Source organism: Xyrauchen texanus, chromosome 14, assembly GCF_025860055.1.
Source record: "Xyrauchen texanus isolate HMW12.3.18 chromosome 14, RBS_HiC_50CHRs, whole genome shotgun sequence".
Lineage (NCBI taxonomy): Eukaryota > Metazoa > Chordata > Actinopteri > Cypriniformes > Catostomidae > Xyrauchen > Xyrauchen texanus.
Window position 1 is genome coordinate 4,903,973 of NC_068289.1, and position 12,116 is coordinate 4,916,088.

At 38.1% G+C, this 12,116-nt stretch overlaps 1 protein-coding gene across 18 annotated transcripts in view; it reads left to right on the forward strand.

Annotated features, from left to right (window-relative positions):
- neb (nebulin) overlaps positions 1-12,116 on the forward strand; it is a 72,203-nt gene that overhangs the window by 59,191 nt on the left and 896 nt on the right. For 8 of the 18 annotated variants that reach the window (XM_052142028.1, XM_052142026.1, XM_052142027.1 and 5 more), the window contains 15 exons: positions 166-276; positions 2,115-2,228; positions 2,341-2,445; positions 2,633-2,737; positions 3,055-3,159; positions 3,668-3,760; positions 4,211-4,303; positions 5,279-5,371; positions 5,896-5,988; positions 6,489-6,581; positions 6,996-7,103; positions 9,526-9,712; positions 9,990-10,082; positions 10,339-10,476; positions 11,934-12,037. In XM_052142028.1, coding sequence (XP_051997988.1) covers positions 166-276; positions 2,115-2,228; positions 2,341-2,445; positions 2,633-2,737; positions 3,055-3,159; positions 3,668-3,760; positions 4,211-4,303; positions 5,279-5,371; positions 5,896-5,988; positions 6,489-6,581; positions 6,996-7,103; positions 9,526-9,712; positions 9,990-10,082; positions 10,339-10,476; positions 11,934-12,037 — 1,635 coding nt within the window. The remainder of the gene's footprint in view (positions 1-165; positions 277-2,114; positions 2,229-2,340; positions 2,446-2,632; positions 2,738-3,054; positions 3,160-3,667; positions 3,761-4,210; positions 4,304-5,278; positions 5,372-5,895; positions 5,989-6,488; positions 6,582-6,995; positions 7,104-9,525; positions 9,713-9,989; positions 10,083-10,338; positions 10,477-11,933; positions 12,038-12,116) is intronic. The other 10 variants (XM_052142034.1, XM_052142031.1, XM_052142044.1 and 7 more) reach the window with 8 other exon arrangements.

The following is a 12,116-nucleotide window of genomic DNA, read 5'->3' on the forward strand; positions in this document are numbered from 1 at the left end:
TGCACCTTGATTATTTTTTATTTGACTATCTTAGATTTGACGTGACTTTGATAAACCCAGAGCAAATGCTTGGATGTTGGTGACAGCAGTACTGCACCCAGTACTGTGTCTGTGTCTGTGCCTTGCTCTGTGTCTGCAGTATTTCTGTTCTTCTCCGCCCTGTAGAAAGAGTACAGGAAGGATCTAGAGGAAGGGGTGAAGGGTAAAGGGCTTACAGTCCTGGAGGAAACTCCTGAGTTACTGAGAGCAAAGAATGCTACTCAGATCCTGAGTGAGGTAGGATTGCAAAAGCTGAAGCTGAATTATCTTACCTGTAGTCCTCTCCCACATCTCCACTTCCTCCTCAAAAAACTAATCCAGCAGCAATTGGTCCATTTGCCTCTTGCTTGACATCACTAATTGCCCTAATGGACATTACCCCTGATGCACCATTTAACCAGGTTTGGTCAAGCAAGTCTGCTCATCCTGCTGAGACTCCCACTAAATGTCATTTCGTCTTTGCTGTGCTAAATGCACTCACTTCTTTTTGGATTCTCTTGTTTTTCTCCACAGCTCTGATGTTAATGTCCCCTAATGTATTTTTCTTAAAGGTGAAGTGTGTAATTCTGTGCCTTTAGTGGCACCAAAAGGAATTGCAAAAATAATCATTGACTTCAAACATGTTTCCCAAACACTGATACCAGCTTTTTTGTTCTGACCCCATCTTCCATTTTCTGATGAAACCATTGGTATCGCAAGAAGTTGGACCGCTTAGACAGAGCAATGTTTTGAAAGTGCTGAAGAACCACAGTGTTTGTACTCTTTACAAAGTCAACCACCAGTGCTGGGTAGTAACGGATTACATGTGATGTGGATTACGTAATCAAATTTCCAATATCAAGTCCTTGCAATTAGATTAAATTACATTTGAAAATACTCATTATCATGACTCCTGCCAGGTCTCCAAAGCATCCATATTGGCCCGGTAGCTAGGGAGGGTAGAGTCACATGGGGAAACCTCCTCGTAGTCTCTATAATGTAGTTTGGTCTCCGTGGGGCACATGGTGAGTTGTTTATTGTGCTCAGCAAGCCATGTGATCAAATTTGCGGATTGACATCTCAGATTCAGAGGCAACCTCCACCCGGATTGAGGCGAGTCACTGAGCCACCACAAGGATTTAGAGCGCATTCCAAATTTGGCATTCCAAATTGGGGAGAAAAAGTACTCAATAAAATTACAGTTACTTTTCATAGATTACTTGATTAAATATTAATCCGGCAACTGCTATAAATTGTTCATAATTTATTGATCCCTATAATTATTTAAAAAAAAATCATTCTAAACCAATATATGTATAATTGCATACAGAAACCTGATAAGAGCAATCAGCCAAGTGGCTATAATTTGACTGAAGATGGAGCATTAATCTACACATAAATGCCAAACCGATTGAATTAGAGTGGTAAAGTTAGTATTAGTTTTGCAAATTGCATTTGTACTCTGTTTTAAAAAGGTACATTGATTGACTGATTGGTTACACAACATGGATTTATTTCACACAGTAGTAGTTAGTAAACAACACACACACACACACACACACACACACAAATCATATAAATCATCATATTTTCATTCATTAAGGTTTTTTTAATGCATTTAAGCAACATTATGTCAAAATGGTACCATCTTATCCAAATCAAATCAAGAATTAGCTCAGAAGAAATCCAAAATCATTAAGATTAGATTACCTAATAAATATAATCCAAGAGATTATATTACTAACTACAATTTTAGTCATGTAATTTGTAATCAGTACCAGATTAAAATTCAGAAGTAATCTACCCAGCACTATCAACCAAAACCTACTACAAATGGCTTCTTATGGTTGTCTTTGCATGTGAAACAGGGATAGAAAAAGGTATTTTAAAATATTTATTTACAAATTAAATATCTAAACAAAAAGTTACACACTTCACCTTAAATCTTTGCTAATTTTCTTATCAATATCCATGTGTAACTATTGTATTTGTAGCCCTCAAGGAAATGTCCTAATATATAAAATGCAAAAAAATGAATTACTGATAGACATGGATATGATCGCAAGAGTATGGTAATGTTTGCCTAATTTCTGCAGAGAGAATACAAGAAATCAATGGAGCAAGAGATCAAGGGAAAAGGAATGCTGGCTTTGGCTACTGACACCCCAGACTTCTTAAGGGCAAAGAATGCCACAGATATCCTCAGTCAGGTATACAGATTATCTCCAACCCATCAGATCCACATTTCAGATGGAAATATAAAATATCAGCACCAACATTGTAACAATTATGTTAATGTTTTAAAGTGAATATGTTTTGCAGTCCAAGTACAAGCAGGAAGCTGAGCACGACAGAGCCACATACACCACAGTCCTTGACACCCCAGACATCCTCCACGCTCAGCAGATCAGGAATATTGTGAGCCAGGTATGAGGGTTGCTTAATCGATAAGTGGCAAATTGTTATACTGTCACCATATGTCTACAAGCTATTATCCAATCATTTTATTTGAGTTTTTCAAAAGATGAGTGTGATTATTCAAGTGTGATCTCTCATGAACACCTGAAATGTTTTGCAAACTCCAATATTAGGGACTTTGTGTTTTGCCTGATAGAAAAAGTACAAGGAGGAGGCTGAGAAGACCATGTCACACTATGTGCCCGTTTTTGACACTCCTGAGATGCAGAGAGTGCGTGAGAACCAGAAGAACTTCAGCACCGTAAGTATCTATGTCTGTTCAGTCCATATTACAGTGCTTTATGTTCCTGTTAGCTGTAATGTGGTCTTTTTATGCTTTGTCATCCTTGGTCCCTGTCTTTCATGTATGATGTACAGTATTTGTCTTGGGAGACAGGGCAGAATGGGCAGGTTACATATAAAGAGATTACACGTTTTTCATGCTTTTGTAATATGGCTTACAATAGTCATTTTTAATTTTACACAGTTCAGTTCTCTTCAATGATTTTTGGTTGCACAGTTTTCTCTTGTTCCTTTTTTATATCATTTTTAACTGCCCTTGTGCTCTTTTCTTTTTAGCTTCAGTACCAGATTGACCTAAAAAACAGTAAGGGCAAAGTTTCAGCAGTAAAGGACACCCCTGAAATGCTTCGTGTTAAAGAAAATACAAAGAATTTCAGCTCGGTACCTACTGCTTACTGAGTATATTTTTCCTAAATTCTAACCAAATCCTTTTTCTATTCTCATTTCTAGCATTACCCCACCTTTTCCTTTCTTTTTTTCTACTCTGCAACCACAAGTTAACAATTCTTGACATGCTGCTCTTTTTATATAGTATAAATACAGATGCCCTAAACAGACCTTAAATCACCTTATCATTAACTTCAAACTAGCAAAGCCGAGACTAATAGTAATCAACTTGATGTTGTTGACCTTGTACTTTCTAAACAGCGCTAACCAATTTACAAGACTATTATATTTACAGATTTGAACGTTTCAACTAGTTTGTGTCTGTCTTCATAGATGTGTTTGAAATGTTGTTTGTTTATCTGTTATTTCTCAAATGTTTAGTCTGTTCCGTGTTGTTAGTGTACATTCAGAAGAATCTCCAGACAAAACATGAAAACTTCATTCAACTCAACAGACAAAACAAAACATGTTAATGCCTCCTTATGCTTGTACAACCCTAAAGATCCAATACAAGGACGAGCTGGGGCAAGGAACATCCATATCAGAAACGCCTGAGATGGAGAGAGTTAAACGCAATCAGGAGGCTATTAGCACGGTACACTGTGGTGTGACTCTACCATTCTCACTGCTCCTCTTTGGAGCTCCCCAAAACACCCAGATAATGCTTCCTTTAATCAAAATTGTTTCAGCATCTTAATAACTTTAATATCAAAAAGACATTCATTTTAATATAGACCATCTAATATCAAGAATTGTAATGTTTCTTGTCTTTCTAATGAGAGATAAATAGCCACGACTCCCATCATTTAGTATAATAGAAAATAACCTCCATTATATGGTTCATAAATGTATACATCTGCATAACAATACAGGTTCCAGTAATAGACTTGTGGTGTGGCACTGTTAAAACCACTCATTTGTTTCCCTCTTTTACTATACTTCCCATTTCTGTATTTATGTTACAGTAGCTCAGGTCTCTGTTGCTCAATGCTGTTTTTACCCTGTCAACTTTTTCATGCTTTAATTGAACTGCAATATGTATTAGATTAAATACAGGGATTCACTAGGTCAAGGCATATCTATACCCGACCTTCCTGAAGTGAAGCGTGTGTGGCAGACTCAGAAGAACATCAGCTCGGTAGTGTTATTTTCTGACTCTATGAGGAAGACTGTGTGCTTTAACCAAATCATTCTTCATCATTCTTCAAAGTCTCATTCCACATTTCCCTTAAGATAAGATAAACATCCCTAGATAAACCAAATGTCCTCTTGAACAGTTGTATGTATTTTTTCTCAGATAACCACATTACTACCCCTTCCATCTTTTTCTTCGTATTTATTCGTTATTTTTCTAAACTTTTACATTACAACATTTCTTTTGTTTTCATGTATTTTGTATGTTTTGTTATTTTAACCCTAAGGTTTCTTTTTTTTTTTTACATACTGATATATGATTTAAAGGAATATTCTGGGTTCAATACAAGTACAATACAGGAATATTCTGGGTTCATTTCGGACTAGTCTGTCCTTTTCTTTAAAAAAATGAATACAAAAATAAGCATAAATCTGGGTTCCAGTGAGGCTCCAGTGAAGTGAATGGGGGCCAATCCATAAATGTTAAAATACTCACCGTTTCAAAAGTATGGCCACAAGACATGAACAATATGTGTGTTAACATGATTTTAGTGTGATACAATCGCTTACTTTCTGTGTAAAGTTATGTCTAAATTTACAACGTCTTAGCCATGATTATGTAATATAAACAAACCCTAAAACAACTGTAAAAATTATGATTTAAACAATTTTACAGGTCAAATAGTACATGAATGTAAGTGCATTTATAACATTATAAGCTTCACATTTCTGCCTGTAAACCCTCCAAAAATTGGCCCGATTAATTTCCATTTTAAGTGCCTCTCTGGAATTTCGATTTTTGCTTTTTTTTTTTAAGAAAAGGAGGGACGAGTCAAAATGATTTTTTGTTTTAATCAACATTCTGCTGTTGACTGACCTTAATTTGTATTGAACCCGGAATATTCCCAAGTATTCACGTTTATTTTAACTTTTGCTTTTTGGTAACTTTTTTTGCACCATTGCCTCTACATGTACAAAGATCCAATACAAGGAAGATTTGGGAGGAGGAACAGCCATATCAGGAACCCCTGAGATGGAGAGAGTTAAACGCAATCAGCAAATAATTAGCACGGTACACTGCGGTGTGACCCTTTATTCTGAACCATGAAACATTCCCCGCTCCTCGTCCTGCCATCATTAAAGAAAACCTGTTTAATACTAGTTGTCGTCCTGCATCAAATCCATAACTTATAACAGTATTGGGAACTCTCATGTAGCTCATGTGACAAAATGCGCTCTCCTCGATTTCTCAACAATACTTTTTAGGATTCTTTCATGTACTGTAAATTATCAGGGACCAAACCATAATTATTTATTAAATGTTTATTGGTTAAAGGGATAGTCCACCTAAAATAGAATTTAAAACAAAAAAGATGTTGGGCAAAATTGTATGAAAATTGTTTTTGAATGAACTACCCCTTTAACTTTTTACAAACCTACGCAGGTAATATTTATTTTCAATTTGTCAATGTCAGATCTTTACCAACATAATATTGATTTGTGTCATTTGAGCATGCTTGGTCTGTGGCTATTTGGGTTCATGTTTGTGCTATCTGTGTTTGTTCTGTCTCTACATTGAAATTCATGTTTGGGTAGATAAAATACAAGGATTCGCTTGGTCAAGGCACGGCCATACAGGACCTCCCAGAAGTTAAGCGCATCAGAGAGAATCAGAAGCACATCAGCTCGGTAGTGGAAGCTCTACAGTGTTTACTTGAGAGTGGCTTTATTCCCCATTAACTTTGCTCTTCCGTCATCCTTTTCTTTTCATTTCTGCTCTTACAAACCCATAATTGATGCAAAAGCAAATGAAACATATTAAGCTTATTTCTTAAACCTCATTTCATCTAATGTATTTCACCATACCATATTCTACTCCTAGTTAGGTCCCCTCTCTGCTGTGAGTTTAAACGTATAGGATAATTCAAATAGATTCCTAATCCAACATGAGTAACACCTTTCTTTTTCCTTTCTGAAAAGACATAAACCAACACCAAATGAGCTCTTGTATCCCATTTTTGTTGGTCAGGTTCCTCTTTTGTTTTAACCCTTGGGATATAAGCTCTACTCATGGTGTGTTGAGTGTGACATTTGTTGTGACTATGCTGTCCAAACACAATTGAGTGGAGTGGATGTCAAGTGCTTTGTGTCTGACTGTTTTTGGGGGGCGCTGTTCTTTTCTACTGTAGGTTTTGTATAAGGACCCATCTGCTAAAGGAACACCTGTGATATTCACTCCAGAGATGGAGCGGGTCAAACGGAACCAAGTACAAATTAGCTCGGTACTGAAAGCCTCAGGACACGTGTCCACCATTGTGTGTGCCTCATGAAAACATAACTCTCTAACATTTTCATGTCACTTAGGAAGCTAATAATATTAACTATGTTCTCCCATTTGCTGAATTGAACACGTCATATAGCTGTAACTGATCATTGTCACTGATGTTCCATTTTACAGTACATACATTCATCTTGGGACAAACACACTTACATTTCATCACATCCTCTGAAGATCCTTCTAATTCATCTGTCTTAAATCACAATAACACCCAACCGTGTGCTGATTTATGTAGTATTCATGTACATAGTTTTTCTAATGTGCTGACTTCCTGCTGTGGGTTCCACAGGGACTTGAAAGTTGATCATCATATATATGGTTTCTAATATATGATTGTGATATTCTGTCTTTTGTACAGGTCCTGTATTCTGACAGCTTCCGTAAGCAGGTGCAGGGTAAGGCCGCTTTTGTTCTGGACACCCCTGAGATGAGGCGTGTTAAAGAAACCCAGCGTAATATCTCTGGAGTAAGCTTATATTTGCTTTTATATTTATTAATGTTTTGGGATTTTTATACTCTATGGGGGCCAACCCTGTTACATTCAAAATGCTTCTGGGTTGAACATCAGCCTTAACAGACTAATAGCACCACACATTATTATCTGCAGTCAATATTCTTCATGCATTTTTTTTTCTGTGAAAATATGTTTTTTTTTTTTCCTCCATTGCATAGTTGAACATTTGGGCTTCAGTGTCAGAAGAAAATGTGCAAATGTTTTACTTTTAGAGGTACAGAAGCTTTTCACTGAGGCAGTATTCTCAAAGGTACACCCGCTCTGTCCTTCTCTCTTTGTACCCTTGTGACAGATAAGGTACAAATACAGACCGATTGGCATGTAGGGGGTGCAGCGTGTGTACCTTTGAAGGTACTGCCCCAATGACAATATATTGTATCCCAAGGGGATGCACATTTTTGACAGTGTTGATGAGATAAGTATAAATACAATTCAATTATGATGATACTACCTTAAACATTATGTCAGAAAAATCAAACCATTATTATTTGGAGGAATGTCACGGCATAGCTGGTTTGAACAGAAAATGAGGGTCAAAGACATTTTCTCTGAAAATGCATGAAACATTAAAAACATTTTATTTTAATAAAAATGAAAATAATATATATTTAAAATGTTCCTTTGCATTACACCCTCAACAAAGGCTACTGTATCAAATAATGTGAAACAGTTAAAGGAATAGTTCACCCAAAAATGATAATCATTTACTCGCCCTCATGCAGTTCCAAACTTGTATTACTTTTTCTTCTGTGGAACACAAAGATATTTTGACCAATGTATAATATGTTTTTGTCCATACAATGGAAGTCGTTGGTAAATGTAAATCATCAACTTTCAAACTCCAAAAATCATATAAAGATAGCGTAAAAGTAATCCATCCAATTCTAGTGGTATATTCCACGTCTTCTTAAGCAATATGATCACTTCTGGTGAGAAACAGACCAAAATGTAAGTTCTTATTCACTATTAATCTTGACATTTGGCCCAACTTGACCAGACTTTTATGACTATTACTTTTTACTGACAATTACTTTTATGATGCCTTTATGTGCTTTTTGGTCCGAAGTGACTTGTAAGGACAAAACCACCTCTGTAACGGGTTCAGGATGGGCAAGGAGGAGACGGGAACCGGCAGAACAGTCAATATAACTTAAATGAGATAAAAGAACTGAAACATAACATAACACATAGACGCACACACACACACACACACACACACACACACACACACACACACACACACACACACACACAGGTCGCATGTGTCTCTCTCTCTCTCTCGAACTGGCTTCTCCGGCTCCCCTTTATCTCTCTCCTGCTGATTAGTTGACTCAGCGCCGGCCGTGCACGGCCTGGCCACGCCCTCCTCCACATCACACTCCTCCCCCACCCGATTCAGGGCAGGTGCCATTTGGTGGAGATACTGCCCTTCCAGCCGTTCCGCCAGCCGATGGTCCACCTCGCCTCTTGGGAACCTGGGGAGAGACGAGAGGAGGGAGAGGGGAAAGGGCAAGCGGGAGAGACACACACAGAGAGAGAGAGCGGAGGAGAGAAAAACTTGCTCACTGGTCCCTGGACATGCCGCCGCCTGGTCCTCAGCCACTCTGGAAGACGACAGCCACTCCTCCCCTGGCGAATGGCAGTGAGTCCTCTGATCCCTGGTGGACGGAACGGCTCCTACACTTCCTAGCGGATGGCAGCAGTTCCTCCTACTCCTGGCGGCTGGCTGCGACTCTGTCCTCTGGCGGACAGCAGCGGCGAGGACTCCACGACAGCACATCCCTCCTCCCGAGTTTCAGCACCAGTGTAACAGGTTTTAAGATGGGCAAGTAGGAGGCGGGAACCAGTAGAACAGTCTCACACACACAGAGTGGCTGCGTGTTTCTCTCTCGAACCGGCATCTCCAGATCCCCTTTATCTCTCTCTCCCACTGATTAGTTGACTCAGCGCCGGCCATGCCCTCCTCCTCGTCACAACTTCATACATTCTTCAAAATATCTTCACTTGGGTTCCACAGAAGAAAGAAATTAATTTTAGTTTGGAATGGCATGAGGGTGATTGAATGATGAGAGAATTATAATTTTTGGGTGAACTATCCCTTTAACAGTATTCTGTTAACTATGTGAGTTGTTTGTCATGGGGTCATACAAATGGCACTTTTCCCCAAGAATGACCCATGAGCCACACAAGAATATGCATACAACTAAACTAAAAGCAAAAAATAAATCATATTCAGTTTAACAACCGTTTAAGTGTGGTTTTAATGTATAGTTTTAGTTTAGTGACAGCATTCTTGATGTCACATGCTGTTTTAGTTTAAACTGATTGTAAATTCTTTATATACTCATGTTTTGCTGTGTGCTGGGCCTACCAGGTCAGATACCACCAGGAATTTGAGAAGAGTAAAGGCAGCTTCACTCCCACCATCAGTGACCCCATAACTGAGCGTGTAAAGAGGAACACCCAGGACTTTAGTGACATCAACTACCGCGGCATCCAGAGACGTGTGGTGGAAATGGAGAGAAGACGTGCAGAGGAACATGATCAAGAGACCATCACAGGTCAGTTTTATATATACACCTGGTCCTGTTCAGACCGGACTTATAATTCAAGCAAACCTCTGTATCTTTGTCCAAACACTGTGTATTTTGGGTACAGAAAAGTTCACTACCCATATTTTACCTGGATTTTCATTCTTGTGGTTTAAGTGAATACAAAAATATGTAGGGTTTTTTTAAATACATAAATTATACATTAATTTATAGAAACACATAAACTAAAGCAGTTTTGATGATTTCCCACATAATTTTCACTAGACTGGTTTGCCTTTCCTCACAGATCTGCGTGTATGGCGCACAAACCCTGGTTCTGTCTTTGACTATGACCCTGCCGAGGACAACATCCAGTCCAGAAGTCTTCACATGATGTCAGGTAGAAAATGTATTTGCTGTCATTGCATTAAAAGGTCATCTTACACTGCGGACATATATTTATCTGAAGCCATCCTTTATTGTAGTCAGTCGCTAAAAAAAGAGGTAATGTGATGTTGGCCTCTGTTTGTAACATTGAGCATAAACTGCTCAAAGAGAGACATAACAGATAGTACAGCATAATTTTCTGTAAAGCTGCTTTTAATCTGTGTTGTGAAAAGCACTATGCAAATAAAAATGACTTTACTTGACTTCAGTTCAAGCACAACGCCGCAGCAAGGAGCATTCCCGCTCTACCAGTGCAATGAGTGGGGTGGGCGATGAGAAGTCAGAGGTGTCTGAGAACGTAGACCACCATGCATCCCTCTACAGCAATGGATTTGGAGCGTCTTTAGGTAATTTTAAGTGCTTGATGTGTCTTCTCCTTAGGTTCTATTGGATTGTAATGGAATGGAAATATTTTAAAGAAAAATTCCAGGTCATATCACCTTAAGATCTACAGTACAAACTTCATGCCACCGACATTGTCAATTACCAGTGAAATTTTGTTTGACTCATCCCTCGGTTCGTAAAAACAAAATGTGTTTACCGAAATTACATTGGAAGCCTGAGGGGCAAGTCTACAGCACTGTGAATGTTTTTAATATGCAATGGTCATTCTTAGCCTTGTGCAAATGTATATGTAATCTTTCAACTCATGTCATGACTGTGCAATTCCAGTACACTTGCATGATCTGCGCAGGGACACTAGGCAGGACCCACAGGAAGTGTCAATAATGCATAACCAGAAGTTCATCTACCTCAAAGGCATTAGTGAGACAACTTTATAGATTAAATAAAATTTTTAACTGAATAATTTCTATAAGTGCTTTAACAAAATACAAGATTCACATTTCTTTTAAACCCTCCAGTATGATTACTTCATAGACTTTCACTGATTTTATTAAAAAGATTTTAGAGCAGTTCACCTTAGAAGCTGCCGGGTTTTTCCCATGTAAACACGCGCTTGACGAACATCCTTGACAGCTGCACCGTGTCTCGCTATTTCTTCAGTGTTTAATTTTTGGGGTATAATAATAATAACTAACTGAATTCCAAAATGTTAGTGAAGTTTTTTTTAGCAGGTTTTGCTCATCCTGTTCATAAAAAAAAAAAAAAGATTTTTTTTTTTTTGTAATCACTGTGTTGTCAAAAAAACAGGAAAACATGCATTCATTATCTTGAACTAGAATTTGTATTTAATTACAAACGTTGAATATACTTGCCTACAACAGCTGGCAGGATGGATGTAAAATTATGATTCAAAATCAGTTTTATGTAATTTATTAAGCAAAATTGTCTAAATGGGGCTGCTGGTTGGTCGGTTGCTTGAGGCCTCAGAAATCGTAACCCTCCCCTGCATGAGGGATGAGTTTAATTGATGAGCTGTGGTAATGGACAGCATGCAGTTCATCAGGGTTCCCACTTTGTTCACTGCACAAGTTTCCAGGACAGTTTTCTGCAATGCAGATATCACAGGGTCCTACATGTGGTAATCGTGGAATAGGCCGACTCTGATTGTTGTGTTCATGAGTCAACCATTGACGTTATTTTACAATGAGCAGGTGTCCATGTATAGTCAGTTTAATTGTGCTTAAATATTTTTTCAGGACAGGTTTTCCAGGATGTGTGGGAACCCTGTTGATAGAGCTGAAACTGTATTTTACCTTTAATATTCCTTCAGTATCCAGGACCAAACAAGCTCCATAACTATGATACATGTCTCAAACTATTCAGTGCATCAGTCTACTAAAAAAAAAAAAAAAAAGCCAGAATTTGAATAATATCTGTGAACTATTCAATGTTGTCCTAGGCTACAAGCAGGCCAAGACTGTTGAGGTTCAGCAGAGGTCCTCTTCTGTGGCTACACAGCAGACCACTGTTTCTTCTGTACCCTCACATCCCTCAACCACTGGAGTAAGTAATAGAAGAATATAGATTACATTTAATTGTAATGAAATTCATGAATAGAATTCAGGTGGAACATACCATTTAC